General features: G+C 39.5%; 1 protein-coding gene across 4 annotated transcripts in view; it reads right to left on the bottom strand.

Annotated features, from left to right (window-relative positions):
* The window catches only part of Kdm5 (Lysine demethylase 5), a 121,956-nt gene that overhangs the window by 975 nt on the left and 93,481 nt on the right, over window positions 1–27,500 (bottom strand). For all 4 annotated transcript variants that reach the window (XM_070091545.1, XM_070091547.1, XM_070091546.1 and 1 more), the window contains 6 exons: window positions 26,728–26,880; window positions 12,347–12,509; window positions 10,323–10,467; window positions 9,892–10,075; window positions 1,069–2,013; window positions 1–683 (listed from right to left, as the gene is read on the bottom strand). The exon at window positions 1–683 is cut by the window's left edge and continues 975 nt beyond it. In XM_070091545.1, the coding sequence (XP_069947646.1) occupies window positions 594–683; window positions 1,069–2,013; window positions 9,892–10,075; window positions 10,323–10,467; window positions 12,347–12,509; window positions 26,728–26,880 (1,680 nt within the window). In that variant the 3' untranslated portion in view covers window positions 1–593. The remainder of the gene's footprint in view (window positions 684–1,068; window positions 2,014–9,891; window positions 10,076–10,322; window positions 10,468–12,346; window positions 12,510–26,727; window positions 26,881–27,500) is intronic.

Raw genomic sequence — 27,500 nt, 5'->3', positions numbered from 1 at the left:
ACTGCAAATTCTTGATCAAATTTGAAGTGACAACACATTTTATCAGATCTACCTATATATAATATTTGGCCTGGCATACTGTTAACAAATACTGATACTGGAGTGTAATCTCCAGCTCTAAATAAAAAGGTGAAGTACCTGGTAGCTCTTGTCGAGTTTACAAAATTGGAGTTTCACATATATCAAACTAGCTGCTGAAAACATTTAGTATGCATTGGTTTTGAAACAAAAGACCCTAACAGGTATCATAATTCTAATATAAGCAAAGATTATCCACCAGTTACAAAATGCTTTTCTGCTTTATAAACACAGCAGATAAATTCTAACACTTGTACATCAGTCATCTGCTTATTTCAAATCTAAGCTGTAGTTCAGCTGTTTTAATAGCAAATTTTGCCATAAATAGCACTCGTATATTACTAGGATATTTAGCTTCATTAGAAGCTAATAAAATCCCAATATAAATATTTTATATATTGATTATTCTCCTTTCACAATCAATATTTCAAGGGGACACAAGCTCACACGCCAGCACGAGTCTGAAGCCTGAATGCACCCTAGCATTTACATTTCCAGTATGACAGTAGCACACATTACTTCTGTGAAGGAGACTCCTTGGGTGGCAAGCTTGTAGCTAGGCTGAGGAGGATGTCCACACTTTCTTCTTCCGTCAACTCCCCTGGCTGCAAGTTAATGTTACATCAGTTTCCCAAAAATCTTACTACCTACAACTTTCCTTTAAATTTCAAGCTCTTCCATTATATTTTTCTTCCACTATAGTCCATGATTTATGCTTCAAGTGCTTTGCTCCATAATGAAGATTACCGTAAGCAAATACTTTGATTGCTCTATAACACAAATCACTGTGTGTGGTAGAGTGCACATTGTAATTAACACCAGAGAAACCTAGACCAAGGTACACTTACTACTATAAAAAACAAGGACCCCAAAAATAAAGGCAAACATTTTTGGCATTAATGAAAATTAAGGTAATTACTTAAAAAGGTTATAGCAAAATTATCCAATAATCATGTTTGACCTTTAGAATGTGATTTCATCACCTCCTACCTTGGAAGGAGGCTGTTTGGTGGCACACTTCAAGCACATGTAATCCTCATCTTCATGAACGTCGCCTGCCTTAAGTCCAACACAAATGTAGTGGAACCAGCCCTCACACCCATCACACTGAACCCAATCAACATTCTGTCCAGCTGGATGATGGCATTTGCTTGCAGCACATGCCTCATCAATGTCATCATCATCATCATCATCCTCACTCTGCATACTGTTTGATGAGGCAGAATGCATCTTTTTCTTTTTTCCAAGACCCATGTTCTTCTTCCTGGGGCCATCTTTATTTGGGCCTCCTTCCCTTTTTTTCTTTTCCCCACATTTGGCAAGGTTAAGTTTCTTCTTTACCACTCCTTTTGCTGTCCTTCCTTCAATAGGAGTAGAACATAGTTTTGTCATTTTTGTTTTCTTCAAAGGAGATTTTTGTGGAGACTTAGGCTGAATATCGTCTAGTCCTTCACCTTGAGATTTTCGCTTCTTAGCCGCTGTCTTTTTGGCTTTGCTTTCTTCACTGCTATTACTGGAAGAGTTCAAAGACAAAAGTGTATCTTCCAACATAGCAGGAGGATTGTTGGCAGCCTGCAAAACTCTCCATAAATGGGTTGTTTCATCAAGACTAACTTCTAATAGCTCCCCTTCAACTAAAAGGTCTTGTACTTGTGACATAGTGCTTGTTGAAAGGGATATCAAAGGCGCATCATCGTCTTCTATTAGGGCAGCGACAAGACGGCTCCATCGGGCTTTGTCAGCTTCGGTCTTCTTTTCCCTCATTTGTTTGTTACTTGAATAAGCATGCTCCCAACTTCCTTCTTCAGATTTTTTGTTACCCTCTCTATCTATATCTACCCTTGATTCACCCTCTGCCTTATTTTCTTTCTCTTTTTCTCCATCTTCACTTAACAATGAATCATCATTTGTTGATTCATCTACTTCCATTTTTTCCTGAAAAGAAAACTATATTAAATGGCATGATGCTATTATTAAGAATTTTTTTTAGAAAATGTTTTAAGACTCTTAAATGGTAAAACTTTGCAATACTAGCCAAAAATATTAGTCAAGTGTTATACTCCCACCTTCACTACTGCCACATAAACACTAATGTAGAAGAACTGTATATTTCCACATTTTCAGTCAAATGCCATCACATACCAATACCTAACTAAGAATATAACAAGTGTCAAACATTAGCACTGTATAAAGTTAAAAATTATACTATAATTTGGACCTCATCATCTCTGAATTGCTATACATTGCTAAAATGAGGTTTTAACTAAACAGCTCCATATTTTTTTATTTAACAAGTCGGCCGTCTCCCACCAAGGCAGGGTGACCCAAAAAGAAAGAAAATTCCCAAAAAAGAAAATACTTTCATCATCATTCAACACTTTCACCTCACTCACACATAATCACTGTTTTTGCAGAGGTGCTCAGAACACAACAGTTTAGAAGCATATACGTATAAAGATACACAACATATCCCTCCAAACTGCTAATATCCCGAAACCCCTCCTTTAGAGTGCAGGGGTTGTACTTCCCATTTCCAGGACTCAAGTCTGGCTATACAAAAATAACCGGTTTCCCTGAATCCCTTCACTAAATATTACCCTGCTCACACTCCAACAGATCGTCAGGTCCCAAATACCATTCGTTTCCACTCACTCCTATCGAAAACGCTCATGCACGCCTGCTGGAAGTCCAAGCCCCTTGCCCACAAAACCTAACTTACCCCTTCCTTCCAACCTTTTCGAGGACGACTCCTATCCCACCTTCCTTCCCTTACAGATTTAAATGCTCTCCATGTCATTCTACTTTGATCCATTCTCTCTAAATTACCAAACCACCTCAACAACCCCTCTTCAGCCCTCTGACTAATACTTTTAGTAACTCCACACCTTCTCCTAATTTCCACACTCCGAATTTTCTGTATAATATTTACAACACACATTGCCCTTAGACAGGACATCTCCACTGCCTCCAACCACCTCCCCACTGCTGCATTCACAACCCAAGCTTCACACCCATATAAGAGTGTTGGTACTACTATACTTTCATACATTCCCTTCTTTGCCTCCATAGGTAACGTTTTTTGTCTCCACATATACCTCAACGCACCACTCACCTTTTTTCCCTCATCAATTCTATGATTAACCTCATCCTTCATAAATCCATCCACCAACACGTCAAGTCCCAAGTATCTGAAAACATTCACTTCTTCCATACTCCTCCTCCCCAATTTGATATCCAATTTTTCTTTATCTACATCATTTGATACCCTCATCACCTTACTCTTTTCTATGTTCACTTTCAACTTTCTACCTTTACACACACTCAGATAATTCATCCACTAACCTTAGCAATTTTTCTTTAGAATCTCCCATAAGCACAGTATCATCAGCAAAAAGTAACTGTGTCACTTCCCATTTTGTATTTAATTCCCCATAATTTAATCCCACCCCTCTCCCGAACACCCTAGCATTTACTTCTTTTACAACCCCATCTATAAATATATTAAACAACCATGGTGACATTAAACATCCCTGTCTAAGACCTACTTTTACCGAGAAATAGTCTCCCTCTCCTCTACACATCCTAACCTGAGCCTCACTATCCTCATAAAAACTCTTTACAGCATTTAGTAACTTACCACCTATTCCATATACTTGCAACATCTGCCACATTGCTTCCCTATCCACTCTATCATATGCCTTTTCTAAATCCATAAATGCAATAAAAACTTCCCTACCTTTATCTAAATACTGTTCACATATATGCTTCAATGTAAACACTTGACCTACACATCCCCTACCCACTCTGAAAATTCCTTGCTCATCCGCAATCCTACATTCTGTCTTACCTCTAATTTTTTTCAATTATAACCCTACTGTACACTTTATATAAAGAGACTATATATGCTCTCCGCCAATCCATAGGTACCTTCCCCTCTTTCATACATTTATTAAACAAAAGTACCAACCACTCGAACACTATATTCCCCCCCTGCTTTTAACCCTTTCAGGGTTTTGGCCGTACTAGTATGGCTTACGCCCCATGGTTTTTGACGTACTAGTACGCCTAAATTCTAGCACCCTCAAATCTAGTGAGAGAAAGATGGTAGGCCTACATATGAAAGAATGGGTCTATATGGTCAGTGTGCACAGTATAAAAAAATCCTGCAGCACACAGTGAGTAATGAGAAAAAAAAAACTTTGACCTGGTCTCATTTTACAGAATGGAAGACATATTACAGAAATTGAGATGATTTTGACTGGTTTTACAATGAAAAGTACCTTGAAATTGAGTTCAAAGTAGCAGAAATGTTCGATTTTTACCAAAGTTCAAAAGTAAACAAATCATGCCAAGCGTCTAATACACGTCAACTGGTGAGTCTAATATTCTTTCACAAGTGTGCTGATATTATTTATACCATTTCTACACTAATGCAGTAGTCTGCATAACAGTAAATCTTCTATTTTTTGTAAGAATAAAAATTCAAATTGGAAAGCCTAAGAAATACAAGAGGGGCCTGGGGATGTGACTATCGAACAGAGAACTTGTTATTTTAGTGCCAGGAATATCTTTCTTGTTTATTCTGGACCCTATTTGGAAATTGGCATCTTTTGAAATTTATGTGAAATTGGCAAAATTGCTAAATTCTGACCACTTTATTGTATAGTTGAAATTGGTAAATGGGTGGTTTCTTGTACTCACTCGATACAAAAAATGAAGTTCTAGCAAAATAGTTATGATTTCTGTCGACTAGTACACTGGAATTGGCCGAAAATAGGGCTCAAAGTGGGCAAAATTGCCGATGTGTAATCATCATCGAGACCGCTAACTTCGCGAGAGCATAATTCCCTAAGTTTTCCATAAAATTTCATACTTTTGGTGTCATTATGATCAGGAAAAGATTCTCTATCTTTTCAAAAGAAAAAATATTTTTTTTTTTAAAATTTGGGGACCCTGAGAACAAGTCTCGGAGAGGGCCTGGAGACCTTGAAAGGGTTAACATTTCTGTCATGATCCCATCAGTTCCAGCTGCTTTACCCCCTTTCATTCTACGTAATGCCTCACCCACCTCCCCCACACTCACATCCTGTTCTTCTTCACAATAAAAGATGGTATACCTCCCTGGCCAGTGCATGAAATTACCGCTTCCCTTCCTTCGTCAACATTTAAAAGTTCCTCAAAATATTCTCGCCATCTACCCAAAACCTCCATCTCCCCATCTACTAACTCCCCTACTCTGCTTTTAACTGACAAATCCATTCGTTCACTAGGCTTCCTTAACTTGTTTAACTCACTCCAAAAATTTTTCTTATTTTCATTAAAATTTCTTGACAGTGCCTCTCCCACTCTATCATCTGCTCTCCTTTTGCACACTCTCTCACCACTCTCTTTACCTTTCTTTTACTCTCCATATACTCTTCTTATAACACTTCTGCTTTGTAAAAACCTCTCATAAGCTAACTTTTTCACTTTTATCACACCCTTTACTTCATCATTCCACCAATCACTCTTCTTTCCTCCTGCACCCACCCTCCTATAACCACGAACTTCTGCCCCACATTCTAATACTACATTTTTAAAACTATTCCAACCCTCTTCAACCCCCCCACTACTCATACTTGCACCAGCCCACCTTTCTGCCAATAGTTGCTTGTATCTCACCCGAACGTCCTCCTCCCTTAGTTTATGCACTTTCACCTCCCTCTTGCTTGTTGTTGCCACCTTCCTCTTTTCCCATCTACCCCTTACTCTAACTGAAGCTACAACTAAATAATGATCCGATATATCAGTTGCCCTCTATAAACGTGTACATCCCGGAGCCTACCCATCAACCTTTTATCCACCAATACATAATCTAACAAACTACACCTACCATCTGACTTACGACCTGCTCGACTTACGACCACTCGACTTATGACCGTGTTTTTTATGCCAAATTTTTGGGAAATAAACAACTATTTGTGTTGTACACAGTGTTTATCCTAAACCTTACAGTATAAAATACAGTACTAACAACATAAAAAGTAAAGTAAAACATGAAATACCAAAATAAAACAATAAAATGTTTTGTTGATATTCAGTAGTAAAGTTCGACTTACGATCATTTCGACTTACGACCGGTTTCTCGGAACCGAACTCGGTCGTAAGTCGGATGGTAGGTGTACTTTCATTACGTGCTATATCATACCTTGTATATTTATTTATCCTCTTCATAAAATATGTTACTTATTACCAAACCCCTTTCTACACACAGCTCAATTAAAGGCTCCCCATTTTCATTTACCCCTGGCACCCCAAATTTACCTACTACTCCCTGCACAACATTTTTGCCCACTTTAGCATTGAAATCCCCAACCACAATTACTCTCACACTTGGTTCAAAACTCCCCATGCATTCACTCAACATTTCCCAAAATACCTCTCTCTCCCCTCTACACTTCTCCCCTCTTTTCCCACTTTTCACATCCAACCTTCATTTTGCTCCACATAATCCTTGAATTAATACATTTATAATACCTCTTTTCCTGCCATAACTTATCCTTCAACATTATTGCTACTCCTTCTTTAGCTCTATTTGAAACCCCTGACCTAATCCCATTTATTCCTCTCCACTGAAACTCTCCCACCCCCTTCAGCTTTGTTTCACTTAAAGCCAAGACATTCAGCTTCTTCTCATTCATAACATCCACAATCATCTCTTTTTTATCATTTGCACAATAACCACGCACATTCAGACTTCCCACTTTGACAATTTTCTTCTTCTTAATCTTTTTAGTAATTATTACGGGAAAAGGGGTTACTAGCCCATTGTTCCTGGCATTTTAGTTGACTTTTACAACACGCATGGCTTACGGAGGAAAGATTCTTATTCCACTTCCCCATGGAACTATTAAGATAAAATCAAAGAAAACTCAGATGAGTGTGTATAAATAAACATGTACATGTATGTGTAGTGTGACCTAAGTGTAACTAGAAGTAGCAAGACCTACCTGTAATCTTGCATATTTATGAGACAGGCAAAAGACTCCAGCAATCCTACCAGCATGTAAAACAATTACAGGCTTTTGTTTCACACTCACTTGGTAGGACAGTAGTACCCTTCCTGGGTGGTTGCTGTCTACCAACCTACTTCTTCTTCTTTCAACACACCGGCCGTATCCCACCAAGGCAGGGTGGCTCAAAAGGAAAAACGAAAGTTTCTCCTTTTACATTTAGTAATATATACAGGAGAAGAGGTTACTAGCCCCTTGCTCCCGGCATTTTAGTCGCCTCTTACAACACGCATGGCTTACGGAGGAAGAATTCTATTCCACTTCCCCATGGAGATAAGAGGAAATAAACAAGAATAAGAACTAGAAAGAAAATAGAAGAAAACCCAGAGGGATGTGTGTATATATATATGCTTGTACATGTATGTGTAGTGTGACATAAGTAGAAGTAGCAAGACGTACCTGAAACCTTGCATATTTATGAGACAGAAAAATGGACACCAGCAATCCTACCATCATGTAAAACAATTACAGGCTTTCGTTTCACACTCACTTGGCAGGACGGTAGTACCCCCCCTGGGTGGTTGCTGTCTACCAACCTACTATTGTTCACAAAAACTATTCACTTTATGTAATAATACGTAAATTTGCCTTAAGTCATATATTTTAACACTCTTAGGTTTATGTTCCTTAGTTATATTTTAAATTTAATGACTTATTTATATAGAACACTTTTGCTTTCAATATAGACCAGATATTTTGCTTGGTAATTGTTCGAGTTAATGCCTTTTAATATTATATACCTACTGAATTCCTTGGACCAGGAAAAATGGCAACTAAATAAGCCATGGAATGGGTGGGGTTTGAAACCATGATGAGTGAGTCATAAAACTCAGGCTATTGCATAAACCACTGGGCCAGCTGGCTACAATAAGATTCACCCCAGGGAGGTTTGCATGGGCCCCACTGTGACCACAAAGTTTTTACAGATGAATCTCCTGTGAGTCATGATGATGGCTTTGAGGGAACTTGAGCTAGAGTTCGCCACAGCCACACTGGCAGGAGATTCATCTGTAAAAACTTGCATTTGTGGTCACAGTAGTGGTCCATGCTAATCTTCCTATGATGTATAAATATACCTAGTTGGATGAATCTGACTGTAGCCAGCTGGCCCAGTGGCTTATGCACGGGCCTGGAGTTTCACGACTCACTCACTATGGGTTCAAACCCCACACATTCTACTGTTTGCTTGCAATCGTGTTATTACGATTTCATAAGTAATAATGGCTACATTTAAATGACACTATCATACAAATATGGGTGATATTAATCCAACACTAAATGAATAAGTGTAGGAAGGGCTACACAACTGCCAACTATACCAGACCCGCAAAATAAACTGTGGAGCCAAGAATGCAAAAGAAATTGACAATTTAAGTTTCATCATTTCTAATGCACTAGATAGCCTGTGAGCAATATTACTGAGACTCGTCATAAGTCAAGCAGCTTACACGTAACAAAGAATACTTCAATTACGCACTCTCGGTTACCTTAAGAGTGGCTATAAGCTTGACCTCCATTTTAGACTGTTCTTCTGGATTGATTGCTTATAATTTGGTTACCAGTAATTATAATGGGGCCTTTTAAGTTCAGTACAGAAGAGAGGGCTTATCTCTTGGCCCAGGCAAGAAGGCATAATTGTGAAATAGCCTGGCAAGCTGGACAATCTGAAGTGGCAGGGCAGAGGATGAAGAATATGACTGCCTATCTCCCTCCTCATGAACTTCCCAAGAGAAAGCCAGGTACTAAAAGGCAAAGGAAGACCACTCCACAGTTCTCTTCTTTTATTAATGATTTTTTCTTGGGGAGGGGAGAGGGGAGGGGGGGTGAATGTCTAATAGTAAAACTGGAAATTTCTATTGTCAATGATTTCTTTTAGAGGCACAGTACCTAAAACCTTAAAAGTAAATAGCAAGGCTACAAACTGTCAACAAATTAGAAGTACTGTATGTACAGAAATTTTGACCAGTGGTGGTCAAAACCTGTGACACCTACGAGTTTAGAAATATTTCTATGAAGAAGTGGGAGTGGAGTGTAAATTTAGGATGGTAGCTTGAAAGTTATACACATTATATACATTCTTCCCGTATGCCACCATAATCATTTATGCATAGCATGAATAGAATATTATGCATTCTCCTCTTCATTTACCAGTCTGTTACTGTGGTCTTTCTAACTGCCTACCGGACTCGTGTCACTGTTTTGGCAAGATTTTTGAGTCTTCAAAAATTTTCTTTTTCTTTCAACAAACTGGCCATCTCCCACTGAGGAAGGGTCCCCCCCCCTAAAAAAAAAAGAAAAGTTTCTCTTCTTAACTTTAGTAATGCATACAGGAGAAGGGGTTACTAGCCCCTTGCTCCCAGCATTTTAGTCGACTCTTACAACACGCATGGCTTACGAAGGAAGAATTCTGTTCCACTTCCCCATGGAGACAAGAAGAAATAACAACAAGAACTAGTAAGAAAATAGAAGAAAACCCAGAGGAGTGTGTATATATATGCTCGTACATGCATGTGTAGTGTTACCTAGGTGTCAGTAGAAGTAACAAGACGTACCTGAAATCTTGCATGTTTATGAGACAGAAAAGACACCAGCAATCCTACCATCATGTAAAACAATTACAGGCTTCCGTTGTACACTCACTTGGCAGGATGGTAGTACCTCCCTGGGCGGTTGGTATCTACCAACCTACTACCTAGGTCTTTAAAAATTATAGGTATAAAAGTGAAAAGAAAAAAAGTATAACACTTGTTAAGATTCTTACATCCTGTATGTCAGGCGAGACTGGTTTATGCTGTTTGGCATGAGCTTCGATGAGCTTTTGTGAAAACACGGACAACTTCCCCAAGGCAGCTGTCAATTCTTCAGTCTTCATAAGTTGCCGAGTTCTGTCCTGCCAAGACATGGCTCGCTCTGTTAAGCATTGTAGTGCTTCAGCTTCTGGTAGTCTGAAAATACAGGAATTCTATAATACAAATTTAGCATTATATTTTTCAAGTTTCCATATACATATAGGCTGTTGGGCCATTAGCAGCATTGAATCAAAGGGTTATGATATTTTTTTTTTTTAATATTTCAAGGGGTGAACAAATAGAATATACCTGCATTAGAGAGAATAATTTATTGATGTAAAACAAATCATTTGATTAAAAAACAGCTCACTATATGGAAGTCCCATAAACACAAGTGACTCACCTTAGTGGCAACTTCTGGAGGGCAACAAGAAGAGCGAGGATCGTCTCAAGACGTGGACGCCGAGAACGTTCACAAGATGGGCACAAAAATCGACCTTCACTGCTCAATTTAACTTTAGTACGATGTGAAGATGGTACACATGCACCTGCAACACGTTTAAAGGTAAAAATGGTGCAACAGACTAAAACCTAATATATATAGAAGAAATATTCCAATGCCTCAGTGTTGAAGTTCAGAGAGGTACTGCTTGTTCCATCTTGTATTCCAAATGAAACCAGATGAAATACATAACCAAGATGGAACAAGAGGAAATGCACTATTTACAAGTGTACCCCTATATTTTTTTTTTACCACATCTGTCGTTTCCTACTAAGGCAAGGTGACCTAAAAATGATAAAACAAAACAAAAAGAAACAAAAAACTTTCATCATCCAGCACTTTCACCTGTATATTAGTACTAAATCTCTAACCTGTTCTTGTTTATTTTACACCAATCATATCCTTGTACCATCAGTGTATCTTATAAATATGAAGAGATCCAGGCATTTATTTGAAGTGCTAAATCAGTCGAGATAAACTAGTGCTTGGGAAATGTCATTATTTGATATTCTGTCTTTTATCAGAGTAATCATTATGATTCAATGTTGATCAGATGAGTGCAAAAATCTCAACCCAAGTTTCTAAATGCAGACAATGTCCTTCCCACCTTCAAACCTTAAGTCCAAATAATTATAATCAACTAATGATATGGTCAAGTACAGTACATGGAATAAAGCAGAAAAAAAAAACACTTGCAATTATCCTCATATACAAATCACATTCAGCAATGGCAGAGGAATTCACTGAACTGAAAGAGAATATCAAAGGATGTCTAGAAAACTTACCTTTTATCTATATATAGGATATATTACTTAGAAATTAGAAAGTAGTGTGGAGTTAGTGTTGGACTGTGAGCAAGGCAAAATTTTTTTTGTAACACCACACTGGCTGTTTTCCACTGAGGCAGGGTGACTCAATAAAGAAAGAAAAAACTTTCATCATCGTTCAACACTTTCACCATCATTCATACATAATCACTGTCTTTGCAGAGGCACTCTGATATGACAGTTTAGAAGTCACTCCAGCCAATACCCCAAACCCCTCCTTTAAAGTGCAAGCGTTGTACTTCCCACCTCCAGGACTCAAGTCCTGCTAACTGGCTTCCCTAAATCCCTTCAAAAAATATTACCCTGCTCATACTCCAACAGCTCGTCGGGTCCCAAAAACCATTTGTCTCCATTCACTAACATGCTCATGCATGCTTGCTGGAAGTCCAAATCCCTCGCCCACAAAACCTCCTTTATTCCCTCCCTCCAACCTTTCCTAGAACAACCCCTATCCTACCTTCCTTCCACTACAGATTTATATGCTCTCCAAGTCATTCTACTTTGTTCCATCCTCTCTAAATGACCAAACCACCTCAACACCTCTTCTTCAGCCCTCTGACTAATACTTTTAACTCCATACTTCCTCCTAATTTCCACAGTACGAATTCTCTGCATAATATTTACACCACACATTGCAACAGACACATCTCCAATGCCACTGATACTGGTAAAAAGACTTGGGGTATAATAAAACATCTATACAAAGAAAAACTGGGGGAACTAAAATGATAAGGCAATGCCATTAACCCGTAAACGGTCCAAGCAGATCTACGTTCACATGTATAATGCTCCAAAAGTAGATCTACATTTGTTTTTTTACATATTTTCAAATATAACAAAAAAAAGTAGATCAAAGTTTTTTTTACACATTTTCAAATGTAAAAAAAAACAAAATCTACTTTTTTTACATACTTTCAAATGTTGAAAAAACGTATATATACGTTTGGACCGTTTACAGGTTAAAAGTAAACTGCTGTATCACAGGAATCAGCATGAAAAACAAGAATAGCAAATAGTTACTAAATTACTATAAAGAATAACATTAGCATTGTTAGGTTAATGTTTAAAACTTTAAAAAGAAAGTAGTAGTATACATACTGTGAAACAGGTCAAGACACAAAGAGCAGGTGAGCATATTGGGCTGTGGGGGCTTATGGCATAGACAGAAGGTTGCTCCTTCTTGTGGGTTATCACCATCACGTTTATTGCGATTGTGGGCTCTGAGTGCTCTCATGGCTCCCAACTCTCGCTCTTCACATTCCTGTTGAAAGCCAAAAAAACTAAATATATACTAATAATAATAAATTGCTGCTAATGCTACTAATTTACTGTAACATTACAGATATTACGATAACACTAGTATATACAATTATTCACAATCCAAATCATACCCATGATTTGGATTGTGAATATTTACTACAAGTTATAGTAAATTCTGACAAAGTTGAAATTTTGTTATATAGAAAAAACTGAAAACGGAAGGGGTAAGGGAAGGCTGCTGGGTTCTTCAACTGCTCAAACTACTCCACCAATATAAAATGCCCTTGTGTTAGGAATTAAGTACTGTATAGAAAACTGGACTGGGTAATGTCCTCCTAAACACACACACACACACACACACACACACACAAAATACACACAAGTACATACAAAAACACACACACGCCAAATTTGCCAATCAATTTTATATTAATATTGTACTAGGCAAGCTTTTACTACAATCTAACTTACCTCACATGGCCCTGGTGGGGCCGAATTGGATGTAGCCGAGATTGATTACCCGACTCTTAATACATGCGAATATTGCGAATAACTGTTGTCCAGAGGGCTGAGGAAGGGTTGTTGAGGTGGTTCGGACATGTAGAGAGAATGGAGCGAAACAGAATGACTTCAAGAGTGTATCAGTCTGTAGTGGAAGGAAGGCGGGGTAGGGGTCGGCCTAGGAAAGGTTGGAGGGAGGGGGTAAAGGAGGTTTTGTGTGCGAGGGGCTTGGACTTCCAGCAGGCATGCGTGAGCGTGTTTGATAGGAGTGAATGGAGACAAATGGTTTTTAATACTTGACGTGCTGTTGGAGTGTGAGCAAAGTAACATTTATGAAGGGGTTCAGGGAAACCGGCAGGCCGGACTTGAGTCCTGGAGATGGGAAGTACAGTGCCTGCACTCTGAAGGAGGGCAAGATAGTGATGGAGTGAATGATGGTGAAAGTTTTTCTTTTTCGGGCCACCCTGCCTTGGTGGGAATCAGCCAGTGTGATAATAAAAAAAAATATAAATAAAATTGTCAATTTCTTTACGAATTATCCCAAAACAATAAGAAAAAGGTAGCTTATAAGAGGTCTTTACAGAGCAGAAATGATATACTAAGGCCATAAGGCCAGAGTATATGGAGAGTAAAAGAAAGGTGAAGAAAGTGGTTAGTGTGTGCAAAGAGAGAGCAAATGATAGAATGGGAGAGGCACTGTAGAGAAATTTTGCTGAAAATAAGAAAATTTTTTGGATAAAGATAAAAAAGTTAAGAAAGCCTAGGGAACGAATAAATTTGTCAGTTAAAAACAGAGTAGGGGAGTTAGTAGATGGGGAGCTGGAGGTATTGGGTAGATGGCGGGAATATTTTGAGGAACTTTTAAATGTCGATGAAGAAAGGGAGGCAGTAATTTCATGCACTGGCCAGGGAGGTATAACATATTTTAGGAATGAAGAAGAGCAAGATGTGAGTGTGGGGGAGGCGAGTGAAGCATTACGTAGAATTGAAGGGGGTAAAGCAGCTGGAACTGACAGGATCACGGCAGAAATGTTAAAAGCAGGGGGAGATATTGTGTTGGAGTGGTTGGTATTTTTGTTTAATAAATGTATGAAAGAGGGGAAGATACCTAGGGATCGGCAGTGTGTGTGTATAGTTCCTTTATATAAAGGGAAGGGGGACAAAAGAGATTGTAAAAATTATAGAGGAATAAGTTTACTGAGTATACCAGGACAAGTGTACGGTAGAGTTATTACTGATAAATAATTAGTGTAAGACAGAGTAGGATTGCAGATGAGCAAGGAGGCTTTAGAGTGGGTAGGGGATGTGTAGATCAAGTGTTTACATTGAAGCATATATGTGAACAGTATTTAGATAAAGGTAGGGAAGTTTTCATTGCATTTATGGATTTAGAAAAGGCATATGATAGAGTGGATAGGGGAGCAATGTGGCAGTTGCAAGTGTATGGAATAGGTAATAAGTTACTAAATGCTGTAAAGAGTTATGAGGATAGTGAGGCTCAGGTTAGGGTATACAGGAGAGAGGAAGATTACTTCCCAGTAAAAGCAGGTCTTAGACAGGGATGTGTAATGTCACCATGGTTGTTTAACATATTTATAGATGGGGTTGTAAAAGAAGTAAATGCTAGGATGTTGGGGAGAGGAGTGGGATTAAATTATGGGGAATCAAATATGAAATGGGAGTTGACAGTTACTTTTTGCTGATGATACTGTGCTTTTGGGGGATTACAGAGAAAAGCTACAAAGGTTAGTAGACAAGATTGGGAGGGTGTGTAAAGGTAGAAAGCTGAAAGTGAACATAGATAAGAGTAAGGTAATAAGGGTATCAAACGATTTAGATAAAAATTGGATATTATGTTGGAAGGAGGAGTATGGAAGAATTGATATTTGGGAGTTGACTTGTCAGCATGATGAAGGAAAAAAGATGAGTGGTGTGTTGAAGTATCTGTGGAGACAAACGTTATCCATGGAGGCAAAGAAGGGAATGTACGAGAGTATAGTGGTACCAACACTCTTATTATATGGGTGTGAAAGCATGGGTTGTAAATGCTGCAGTAAGGAGGTGGCTGGATGCAGTGGAGATGTCCTGTCTAAGAGCAATGTGTGATGTAAATATTATGCAGATAATTCGCTGTGTGGAAATTAGGAGGAGGTGCGGAGTTACTAAAAGTATTAATCAGAGGGCTGAAGAGGGGCTGGTGAGATGGTTTGGTCATTTTGAGAGAATGGAACAAAGTAGAATGACTTAGAGAGCATATAAATCTGTAGGGGAAGGAAAGGCAGGGTAGGGGTCAGCCCCAAAAAGGTTGGAGGGAGGGGGTAAAGAAGGTTTTGTGGGCAAGGGGCTTGGACTTCTAGCAAGTGTACGTGAGCATGTTATATAGGAGCGAATGGAGACAAATGATTTTTGGGACCTGATGAGCTGTTGGAGTGTGAGCAGGGTAATATTTTGTGAAGGGATTCAGTCCGGCAGGCTGGACTTGAGTCCTGGAGATGGGAAGTACAGTGCCTGCACTCTGAAGGAGGGGTGTTAATGTTGCAGTTTAAAAACTGTAGTGTAAAGCACCCTTCTGGCAAGACAGTGATGGAGTGAATGATAGTGAAAGTTTTTCTTTTTCGGGCCACCCTGCCTTGGTGGGAATCGGCCAGTGTGATAATAAATAATATAAAAATTCAGGGAAACCAGTCAGCTGGACTTGAGTCCTGGAAATGGGAAGTACAATGCCTGCATTTAAAGGAGGGGTTTGGGATATTGGCAGTTTGGAGGGACATCTGACCTGTCGTATCTGAGCACCTGTGCAGTGATTATGTGTGAGTGATGGTGAAAGTGTTGAATGATGATGATGAAAGTTTTTTCTTTCTTTTTGGGTCACCCTGTCTTGGTGGGAGACGACCGATGTGTTAAAAAAAAAAAAATACAAGAACTCGCGGCACCTATACCCAATGAACATACGTACATTGAAAATAAATGCATTTGATAAAGCAAAAAAAAAAAAAAATAAATAAATAAATATGTAGTAGGTTGGAAGACAGCAACCACCCAGGGAAGTACTACCGTCCTGTCAGATGACTGTGAAACAGAAACCTGTAACTGTTTTGCATGATGGTAGGATTGCTGGTTTCTTTTTCTGTCTCATAAACACGCTAGATAACAGGGATATCTTGCTACTCCTACTTACACTTTGGTCACACTTCACAGACACACACATGCATATATATATATACATACATCTAGGTTTTTCTCCTTTTTCTAAATAGCTCCTGTTCTTCTTTATTTCTTCTATTGTCCATGGGGAACTGGAAAAGAATCTTTCCTCCGTAAGCCATGCGTGTCGTATGAGGCGACTAAAATGCCGGGAGCAATGGGCTAGTAACCCCTTCTCCTGTAGACATTTACTAAAAAAGAGAAGAAGAAAAACTTTATAAAACTGGGATGCTTGAATGTGCGTGGATGTAGTGCGGATGACAAGAAACAGATGATTGCTGATGTTATGAATGAAAAGAAGTTGGATGTCCTGGCCCTAAGCGAAACAAAGCTGAAGGGGATAGGGGAGTTTCGGTGGGGGTAAATAAATGGGATTAAATCTGGAGTATCTGAGAGAGTTAGAGCAAAGGAAGGCGTAGCAGTAATGTTGAAGGATCAGTTATGGAAGGAGAAGAGAGAATATGAATGTGTAAATTCAAGAATTATGTGGATTAAAGTAAAGGTTGGATGTGAAAAGTGGGTCATAATAAGCGTGTATGCACCTGGAGAAGAGAGGAATGTAGAGGAGAGAGAAAGATTTTGGGAGATGTTAAGTGAATGTATAGGAGCCTTTGAACCAAGTGAGAGAGTAATTGTGGTAGGGGATCTGAATGCTGAAGTAGGAGAAACTTTTAGAGAGGGTGTGGTAGGTAAGTTTGGGGTGCCAGGTGTAAATGATAATGGGAGCCCTTTGATTGAACTTTGTATAGAAAGGGGTTTAGTTATAGGTAATACATATTTTAAGAAAAAGAGGATAAATAAGTATACAAGATATGATGTGGGGCAAAATGACAGTAGTTTGTTGGATTATGTATTGGTAGATAAAAGACTGTTGAGTAGACTTCAGGATGTACATGTTTATAGAGTGGCCACAGATATATCAGCTCACTTTCTAGTTGTAGCTACACTGAGAGTAAAAGGTAGATGGGATACAAGGAGAATAGAAGCATCAGGGAAGAGAGAGGTGAAGGTTTATAAACTAAAAGAGGAGGCAGTTAGGGTAAGATATAAACAGCTATTGGAGGATAGATGGGCTAATGAGAGCATAGGCAATGGGGTCGAAGAGGTATGGGGTAGGTTTAAAAATGCAGTGTTAGTGTGTTCAACAGAAGTTTGTGGTTACAGGAAAGTGGGTGCGGGAGGGAAGAGGAGCGATTGGTGGAATGATGATGTAAAGAGAGTAGTAAGGGAGAAAAAGTTAGCATATGAGAAGTTTTTACAAAGTAGAAGTGATGCAAGGAGGGAAGAGTATATGGAGAAAAAGAGAGAGGTTAAGAGAGTGGTGAAGCAATGTAATAAGAGAGCAAATGAGAGAGTGGGTGAGATGTTATCAACACATTTTGTTGAAAGTAAGAAAAAGTTTTGGAGTGAGATTAATAAGTTAAGGAAGCCTAGAGAACAAATGGATTTGTCAGTTAAAAATAGGAGAGGAGAGTTATTAAATGGAGAGTTAGAGGTATTGGGAAGATGGAGGGAATATTTTGAGGAATTGTTAAATGTTGATGAAGATAGGGAAGCTGTGATTTCGTGTATAGGGCAAGGAGGAATAACATCTTGTAGGAGTGAGGAAGAGCCAGTTGTGTGTGTGTGGGGGAAGTTCGTGAGGCAGTAGGTAGAATGAAAGGGGGTAAGGCAGCTGGGATTGATGGAATAAAGATAGAAATGCTAAAAGCAGGTGGGGATATAGTTTTGGAGTGGTTGGTGCAATTATTTAATAAATGTATGGAAGAGGGTAAGGTACCTAGGGATTGGCAGAGAGCCTGCATAGTTCCTTTGTATAAAGGCAAAGGGGACAAAAGAGAGTGCAAAAATTATAGGGGGATAAGTCTGTTGAGTATACCTGGTAAAGTGTATGGTAGAGTTATTATTGAAAGAATTAAGAGTAAGACGGAGAATAGGATAGCAGATGAACAAGGCGGCTTTAGGAAAGGTAGGGGGTGTGTGGACCAGGTGTTTACAGTGAAACATATAAGTGAACAGTATTTAGATAAGGCTAAAGAGGTCTTTGTGGCATTTATGGATTTGGAAAAGGCATATGACAGGGTGCATAGGGGGGCAATGTGGCAGATGTTGCAGGTGTATGGTGTAGGAGGTAGGTTACTGAAAGCAGTGAAGAGTTTTTACAAGGATAGTGAGGCTCAAGTTAGAGTATGTAGGAAAGAGGGAAATTATTTCCCAGTAAAAGTAGGCCTTAGACAAGGATGTGTTATGTCACCATGGTTGTTTAATATATTTATAGATGGGGTTGTAAGAGAAGTAAATGCGAGGGTCTTGGCAAGAGGCGTGGAGTTAAAAGATAAAGAATCACACAAAGTGGGAGTTGTCACAGTTGCTCTTTGCTGATGACAATGTGCTCTTGGGAGATTCTGAAGAGAAGTTGCAGAGATTGGTGGATGAATTTGGTAGGGTGTGCAAAAGAAGAAAATTAAAAGTGAATACAGGAAAGAGTAAGGTTATGAGGATAACAAAAAGATTAGGTGATAAAAGATTGGATATCACATTGGAGGGAGAGAGTATGGAGGAGGTGAATGTATTCAGATATTTGGGAGTGGACGTGTCAGCGGATGGGTCTATGAAAGATGAGGTGAATAATAGAATTGATGAGGGGAAAAGGGTGAGTGGTGCACTTTGGAGTCTGTGGAGGCAAAGAACTTTGTCCTTGGAGGCAAAGAGGGTAATGTATGAGAGTATAGTTTTACCAACACTCTTATATGGGTGTGAAGCATGGGTGATGAATGTTGCAGTGAGGAGAAGGCTGGAGGCAGTGGAGATGTCATGTCTGAGGGCAATGTGTGGTGTGAATATAATGCAGAGAATTCGTAGTTTGGAAGTTAGGAGGAGGTGCGGGATTACCAAAACTCTTGTCCAGAGGGCTGAGGAAGGGTTGTTGAGGTGGTTCAGACATGTAGAGAGAATGGAGCGAAACAGAGTGACTTCAAGAGTGTATCAGTCTGTAGTGGAAGGAAGACAGGGTACGGGTCGGCCTAGGAAAGGTTGGAGGGAGGGGGTAAAGGAGGTTTTGTGTGCAAGGGGCTTGGACTTCCAGCAGGCATGCGTGAGCGTGTTTGATAGGAGTGAATGGAGACAAATGGTTTTTAATACTTGATGTGCTGTTGGAGTGTGAGCAAAGTAACATTTATGAAGGGGTTCAGGGAAACTGGCAGGCCGGACTTGAGTCCTGGAGATGGGAAGTACAGTGCCTGCACTCTGAAGGAGGGGTGTTAATGTTGCAGTTTAAAAACTGTAGTGTAAAGCACCCTTCCGGCAAGACAGTGATGGAGTAAATGATGGTGAAAGTTTTTCTTTTTCGGGCCACCCTGCCTTGGTGGGAATCGGCCAGTGTGATAATAAAATAAAATAAAATAAATATATAAATAAAGGAGTAGCAATAATGCTGAAGGATAAGCTATGGCAGGAAAAGAGGGACTATAAATGTATTAATTCAAGGATTATGTGGAGTAAAATAAAGATTGGATGTGAAAAGTGGGTTATAACAAGCGTGTATGCACCTGGAGAAGAGAGAAGTGTAGAGGAGAGAGAGAGATTTGGGGAAATGTTGAGTGAATGCATGGGGAGTTTTGAATCAAGTGTGAGAGTAATGGTGGTTGGGGATTTCAATGCAAAAGTGGGTAAAAATATTATGGAGGGAGTAGTAGGTAAATTTGGCGTGCCAGGGGTAAATGTAAATGGGGGAGCCTATAATTGAGCTACGTGTAGAAAGAGATTTCGTAATAAGTAATACATATTTTATGAAAAAGAGGATAAATAAATATACAAGGTATGATGTAGCACGTAATGAGAGTAGTTTATTAGATTATGTATTGGTGGATAAAAGGTTGATGGGTAGGCTCCAGGATGTACATGTTTATAGAGGGGCAACTGATATATCAGATCATTATTTAGTTGTAGCTACAGTTAGAGTAAGAGGTAGATGGGAAAAGAGGAAGGTGGCAACAACAAGCAAGAGGGAGGTGAAAGTGTATAAACTAAGGGAGGAGGAAGTTCGGGTGAGATATAAGCGACTATTGGCAGAAAGGTGGGCTAGTGCAAAGATGAGTAGAGGGGGGAATGAAGAGGGTGGGAATAGTTTAAAAAATGCAGTATTAGAATGTGGGGCAGAAGTTTGTGGTTATAGGAGGGTGGGGGCAGGAGGAAAGAGGAGTGATTGGTGGAATGATGAAGTAAAGGATGTGATAAAAGAGAAAAAGGTAGTTTATGAGAGGTTTTTACAAAGAAGTGTTATAAGAAGAGCAGAGTACAGTGGACCCCCGCATAACGATTTTAATCCGTGCAAGAGGGGTAATTGTTATGCGAAATAATTGGTATGTGAATGAATTTTCCCCATAAGAAATAATGGAAATAAAATTAATCCGTGCAAGACACCCAAAAGTATGAAAAAAAAAATTTTACCACATGAAATATACATTTTCCTACACACAAAGAGAAGGATACATGCACAATAGTAGAGTAGTACATGCACAGTATATATTGTGCATGTACTAGTCTACTAAATGAAGAATAAATGACACTTACCTTTATTGAAGATGCAGCAATGACTGATGAGACACTGTGTCCTGGGAGTGCCTTTTCCTCCTGAGTACTGTAGGTCCTGTTTGGCATTTTCTTCCAGAACAGGCCTTATCACACTGTGTATGCCACTACGATTCTTAAATCTCTCAAACCAACCTTTGCTGGCTTTAAATTCACCAATATGAGCACTAGTTCCAGGCATTTTTCCCTGTTCACCTGGGTGTTAGTCGACTTGTGTGGGTTGCATCCTGGGAGACAAGATTAAGGACCCCAATGGAAATAAGTTAGACAGTCTTCGATGACACTGACTTTTTTGGGTTATCCTGGGTGGCAAATCCTCTGGGGTTAATTGTTTCTTGGTATTCTCAATAAGCCACACCAACAACGGTGCTACAGCAGCAGCAGCAGCTGACGGTGGTACAGCAGCAACAGACGATGCTACAGCAGCAGCAGACGATGCTACAGCAGCAGCAGCAGCTGACGGTGGTACAGCAGCAGCAGACGATGCTACAGCAGCAGCAGACAATGCTACAGCAGCAGCAGACGATGCTACAGCAGCAGCAGACGATGCTACAGCAGCAGCAGCAGACGATGCTACAGCAGCAGCAGACGATGCTACAGCAGCAGCAGCAGCTGACGGTGGTACAGCAGCAACAGACGATGTTACAGCAGCAGCAGACGATGCTACAGCAGCAGCAGCAGCAGACGATGCTACAGCAGCAGCAGCAGCTGACAGTGCAGCAGCAGCAGCAGCTGTACCACCAATAGTAGCGATGGTTGATTGGGGTTTATTATACAACCTGGCCAGCTCGGAGACACGCACTCCACTTTCATACTTATCAATGATCTTTTTCTTCATCTCTATTGTAATTCTCACCCTTATTGCTGTAGGGTTGGCACTAGAAGCTTTCTTGGGGCCCATGGTCACTTATTTTCCAGAAAAAGCACCGAAAACACTGTAATAATACGAAATATTCCGATTGTATGCTTGGATGTTACCGCGGAGGCTGGCTGGTAAACAATGCCACCGGCGGAACATGTGAGCGTGGCTCAGGCCGCACATTGGACGCGTCTCGGACGAAAATCGGTGAGCGGGTTTTTAAGCAGTATGTGAGGCAAAATTTTTGCAATTAAAGCAAGCGGTATGCGGATTAATCGCTATGTGATGCCATCGTTATGCGGGGGTCCACTGTATATGGAAAGTAAAAGAAAGGTAAAGAGAGTGGTGAGAGAGTGCAAAAGGAGAGCAGATGATAGAGTGGGAGAGGCACTGTCAAGAAATTTTAATGAAAATAAGAAAAAATTTTGGAGTGAGTTAAACAAGTTAAGAAAGCCTAGGGAAAGTATGGATTTGTCAGTTAAAAACAGAGTAGGGGAGTTAGTAGATGGGGAGAGGGAGGTATTAGGTAGATGGCGAGAATATTTTGAGGAACTTTTAAATGTTAAGGAAAAAAGAGGCAGTAATTTCATGCACTGGTCAGGGATGTATACCATCTTTTAGGAGTGAAGAAGAGCAGAATGTAAGTGTGGGGGAGGTACGTGAGGCATTATGTAGAATGAAAGGGGGTAAAGCAGCTGGAACTGATGGGATCATGACAGAAATGTTAAAAGCAGGGGGGGATATAGTGTTGGAGTGGTTGGTACTTTTGTTCAATAAATGTATGAAAGAGGGGAAGGTACCTAGGGATTGGCGGAGAGCATGTATAGTCCCTTTACATAAAGGGAAAGGGGACAAAAGATATGACAGAGTGGATAGAGGAGCAATGTGGCAGATGTTGCAAGTATATGGAATAGGTGGTAAGTTATTAAATGCTGTAAAGAGTTTTTATGAGGATAGTGAGGCTCAGGTTAGGGTGTGTAGAAGAGAGGCAGACTACTTCCCGGTAAAAGTAGGTCTTAGACAGGGATGTGTAATGTCACCATGGTTGTTTAATATATTTATAGATGGGGTTCTAAAGGAAGTAAATGCTAGGGTGCTCGGGAGAGGGGTGGGATTAAATTTTAGGGAATCAGATTCAAAATGGGAATTGACACAGTTACTTTTTGCTGATGATACTGTGCTTATGGGAGATTCTAAAGAAAAATTGCAAAGGTTAGTAGATGAGTTTGGGAATGTGTGTAAAGGTAGAAAGTTGAAAGTGAACATAGAAAAGAGTAAGGTAAATGAGGGTATCAAATGATTTAGATAAAGAAAAATTGGATATCAAATTGGGGAGGAGGAGTATGGAAGAAGTGAATGTTTTCAGATACTTGGGAGTTGACGTGTCGGCGGATGGATTTATGAAGGATGAGGTTAATCATAGAATTGATGAGGGAAAAAAGTTGAGTGGTGTGTTGAGGTATATGTGGAGTCAAAAAACGTTATCTATGGAGGCAAAGAAGGGAATGTATGAAAGTATAGTAGTACCAACACTCTTATATGGGTGTGAAGCTTGGGTGGTAAATGCAGCAGCGAGGAGACGGTTGGAGGCAGTGGAGATGTCCTGTTTAAGGGCAATGTGTGGTGTAAATATTATGCAGAAAATTCGGAGTGTGGAAATTAGGAAAGGGTGTGGAGCTCATAAAAGTATTAGTCAGAGGGCAGAAGAGGGGTTGTTGAGGTGGTTTGGTCATTTAGAGAGAATGGATCAAAGTAGAATGACATGGAAAGCATATAAATCTATAGGGGAAGGAAGGAGGGGTAGGGGACGTCCTCGAAAGGGTTGGAGAGAGGGGGTAAAGGAGGTTTTGTGGGCAAGGGGCTTGGACTTCCAGCAAGCGTGCGTGAGCGTGTTAGATAGGAGTGAATGGAGACGAATGGTACTTGGGACCTGACGATCTGTTGGAGTGTGAGCAGGGTAATATTTAGTGAAGGGGTTCAGGGAAACCGGTTATTTTCATATAGTCCGACTTGAGTCCTGGAAATGGGAAGTACAATGCCTGCACTTTAAAGGAGGGGTTTGGGATATTGGCAGTTTGGAGGGATATGTTGTGTATCTTTATATGTGTATGCTTCTAAACTGTTGTATTCTGAGCACCTCTGCAAAAACAGTGATAATGTGTGAGTGTGGTGAAAGTGTTGAATGATGATGAAAGTATTTTCTTTTTGGGGATTTTCTTTCTTTTTTGGGTCACCCTGTTTTGGTGGGAGACGGCCGACTTGTTGAGAAAAAAAATATATATATATATATATATACACAAAATGTAGAAAGAATTGCTCCTTAATACATGCCAACATTGTACCAGACAAACAAGAACTCGCTGTGTTTATACCAAAGATACATTTAAGAGACATGGTATTGCTGATTTTGGTTCTCCGTTATTTGTCGTCCGATTTTTTTTTTGTACGTTTAAAAGCGTGTATTTAGAATGAGGTGACAAAGTTTTAATAAGATTGGCCAACAAACAACTGAGAGAAAAAAAAATTACTATTTTGACATATGGCAGACGGTCCTTCCGGTTTCGCGGTACTAGTGGCGCTGCGGACACTCCCTGCTCATAGAATACGTCTAACCCAAATTACGTGTGTAATCAATGAATGTAAGATAAACTATCTTCATGCTGAAAAAAAGTAAATTTTGTACCCTTTTGACACTCGCCAAAATGTCTGCCTTTTTACCCCCCCCCCACAAAATAAAAAATATTAGAGATACAGTGGACCCCCGGTTAACGATATTTTTTCATTCCAGAAGTATGTTCAGGTGCCAGTACTGACTGAATTTGTTCCCATAAGGAATATTGTGAAGTAGATTAGTCCATTTCAGACCCCCAAACATACACGTACAAACGCACTTACATAAATACACTTACATAATTGGTCGCATTGGGAGGTGATCGTTATGAGGGGGTCCACTGTATTCCAAATTTTGTTACACATGAAAATCAAACACTATTTTATGTTCCCTGTGAAAATCATTTCAATCTAATCATTAATAATGGAGGGATGGCAAGCAATAGGCCAAAATCTTACTTTCGAGATAACTGCAGAAAAGCAGGCATGCGATTATCTCCAAAGTAAGATTCACGAAATTGTACTATTTTCGGCTTTTTCTACACACTAACTGATTTCTTAAGTGTTTCCCGTGTTAAAACACCGTTTTCTTTGAGTACACCAGCAAGGCAATAGAGAAAACCATATATTTATAAGCAGGAACATGGCTAGACGAAGGTTTCCAGTGACTGGACTCTCCGGTATAATATCACACATTATTTTTTTGGCCGTCATTATTATGCTTTTATCTTATGTATCTTATGTCTGATATCATTACTGAATAAATAGTATAAGCAGATAAAGTGTATTAGTAATAATAGCATCAGTATAAAGACTTTTGTTGGGAGTCCCAAACTGGTGATCAAACAATTATGATCGTCCTTGGCTGCTTCTTAACTCCTCCCACCTCTGCAATAAGCCCCTCCCACACTGAACATAATGTTGAGTGCTAAATATAGTGTATTAGAAAGAAAAATAGAGAGAAAATTAAATAAAATAAAAAAAATTACTTTGCGCGGCCATGAACTTTTTTACCTTGCACGTCCTAAGATAATATGTTTCAAACAGCTATAACTGGCTTTAGAAATGTCGTATTAAAATGTGATTTTCACCAAAATGTTGCCAGAGTCTTAAACTATTTTTCTGTCAACAAAACTTAATTTCCACTATTTTCAATTATTTTTGTACTCGCACATAATCAATTGAGCTTGTCCCTTAAGACGAAAATGGTTGACACAATAATAACCAAGAAAAAAAAAATACAGAATACTGTACCGTATTAAAATGGCACAGTATGTTGTATCCTGGTGTGACCTCCCCCCACCCCCGTTTCCTCCAACTCTGGCTTTAGCTCCCAGTAATACTTGAAGATCACAGATTTCTTTAACCCTTTAATACATATATAAACTGCCTCTTACAATTTTTGTGTATGATCAATACAGCAGAATCTAATAATGTCGTGTTTAGTGGAGGAAGTGAAGCCAGAATAACACAGTACAGGCATTACAGAAACATCACAATATACAAACAATGCAATGCCTAGATTTTCATCCAAGCTTCCTCATTTAGAATCATAAATCAAATTCAGACTTCACATCAATCTAATATTATCTTTCACACATTTACTTGTTTTTTCTCTTCTTTATTTACAGATGCCACAAGCATCTCCTGTTCCACCTTGAAATATAAAAAGAAAAGAAACTGGAGGAGATAGATGGGAAGCATGGTATGGTACTGTACCATGCGCTGCCTTCGCCATCCTCTCCTAGTGAGCCAAGCAATGACATCAGTCAATCCTCTCTACCTACGTCTCCAGTACTTTTGTACCACATGTCCCAAAGTGGTTGGGCCACTTGCCTTGATTCCTCCTCTTCCCCATACATTTCCAGTTATTTCCATCCTTCCATATCCTTCTTCCTTCCCATCTTACGACAGCTCTCGTCGTCCTCGATCCGATCCGACTGTACCATGCATACATATTTGGCTAACTAGTTTTCCTGAATCCCTTCATTAAGGTTACAGTGCTTGCACTACCACCATGTCAAGTTATAAAAGCCACTTTTCCATTCACTATATAACACCCTCACACAAGATTGCTGGATGTTCAAACCTCCCCAGTACTCTTTTACTTCCTCCAATTCTTTCTGGGATGGTACAGACCCCTTCCTTCCTTCCTTCCACAAAAAAGGCTCTATTGCTTTAAAGTTCCTGAACTACCTCCATACCTCCTCCTCACTATGTGATGTCCCATTACTATTGGTATTTTTGTTTGCGTGATATACAGTCCATTCAACACATGCGGCTGGTGCAGGTTCCAAAATACATTAAAATTCTTATTATGTAGAAGTGCTGATTCCCTGATTAAGCTAAGTATAGCTTCCATGGACTGGGAATGCGGCTAGTGCATAAAGTTACTGATACCTGTACTTCGGTGCCACTAAAGTTAACTCAGAAACTTCATTCTGAATTAACTAACCTTGAAAGCTTTGACAACTGTGGGAGGGTTTGCTGCATCTTCAAGACTTATATCCAAGAGCTGAGCTTGTTGCTGCTGAGCAGACATCTCTTCCCGCTTCACCCGTTTCCGCTTACCCGATACCACACCAATATCAGTTCTTGGTACCAATACCTGAGCACAAAATAAAATGGTTAGAACAGATATTCACTACTAAGTCCACTAGGTTATACTGCTTTCCAAATTAACTTTTCTAAATTTTATTAAAAAAAGTTATTGCCCATCAACTTTCCAAGCTTTCACCTCCACACAATCCAAACTATGCCCTTCAGATACTATCCTACAAAACATTCTCTAAGAACTGACGTTCAAGTACTTATAGACGTAGTATCTCAACGTAAATCATATAGCAAAATGTAATGTCCTGTTTCAATGCTATATGATTTTCCAAAGGGACTTCTGCTCTGTAATGACAATATAGTAGGGCCCCACTTATACGGCAGATTAGGTTCCAGGCTACCGCCGTAAAGCAGAAACTGCCATAAAGTGAAACACTTATAAATGCATACAAATACTAGAAAACAAGTTTACACTAACATATATTAAGTTAGTAAGTTTATTCAGATATACACAAATGAAGTTACAAAAATTATCATGCATAGCAGCATATGTGTAAAGTACCTGGGATAACCCAAAAAAGTCAGACAATGTGACTTATTTCCATTTGGTTAGCAGTAGAACTAGGCATTAAAAACAATAAAGTAAAATGCACATATAGTACACTCATTACTTAC

The sequence above is a fragment of the Cherax quadricarinatus genome, chromosome 36, assembly GCF_038502225.1.
Source record: "Cherax quadricarinatus isolate ZL_2023a chromosome 36, ASM3850222v1, whole genome shotgun sequence".
Taxonomy (NCBI): domain Eukaryota; kingdom Metazoa; phylum Arthropoda; class Malacostraca; order Decapoda; family Parastacidae; genus Cherax; species Cherax quadricarinatus.
This window is presented reverse-complemented; position numbering and strand designations above follow the sequence as displayed.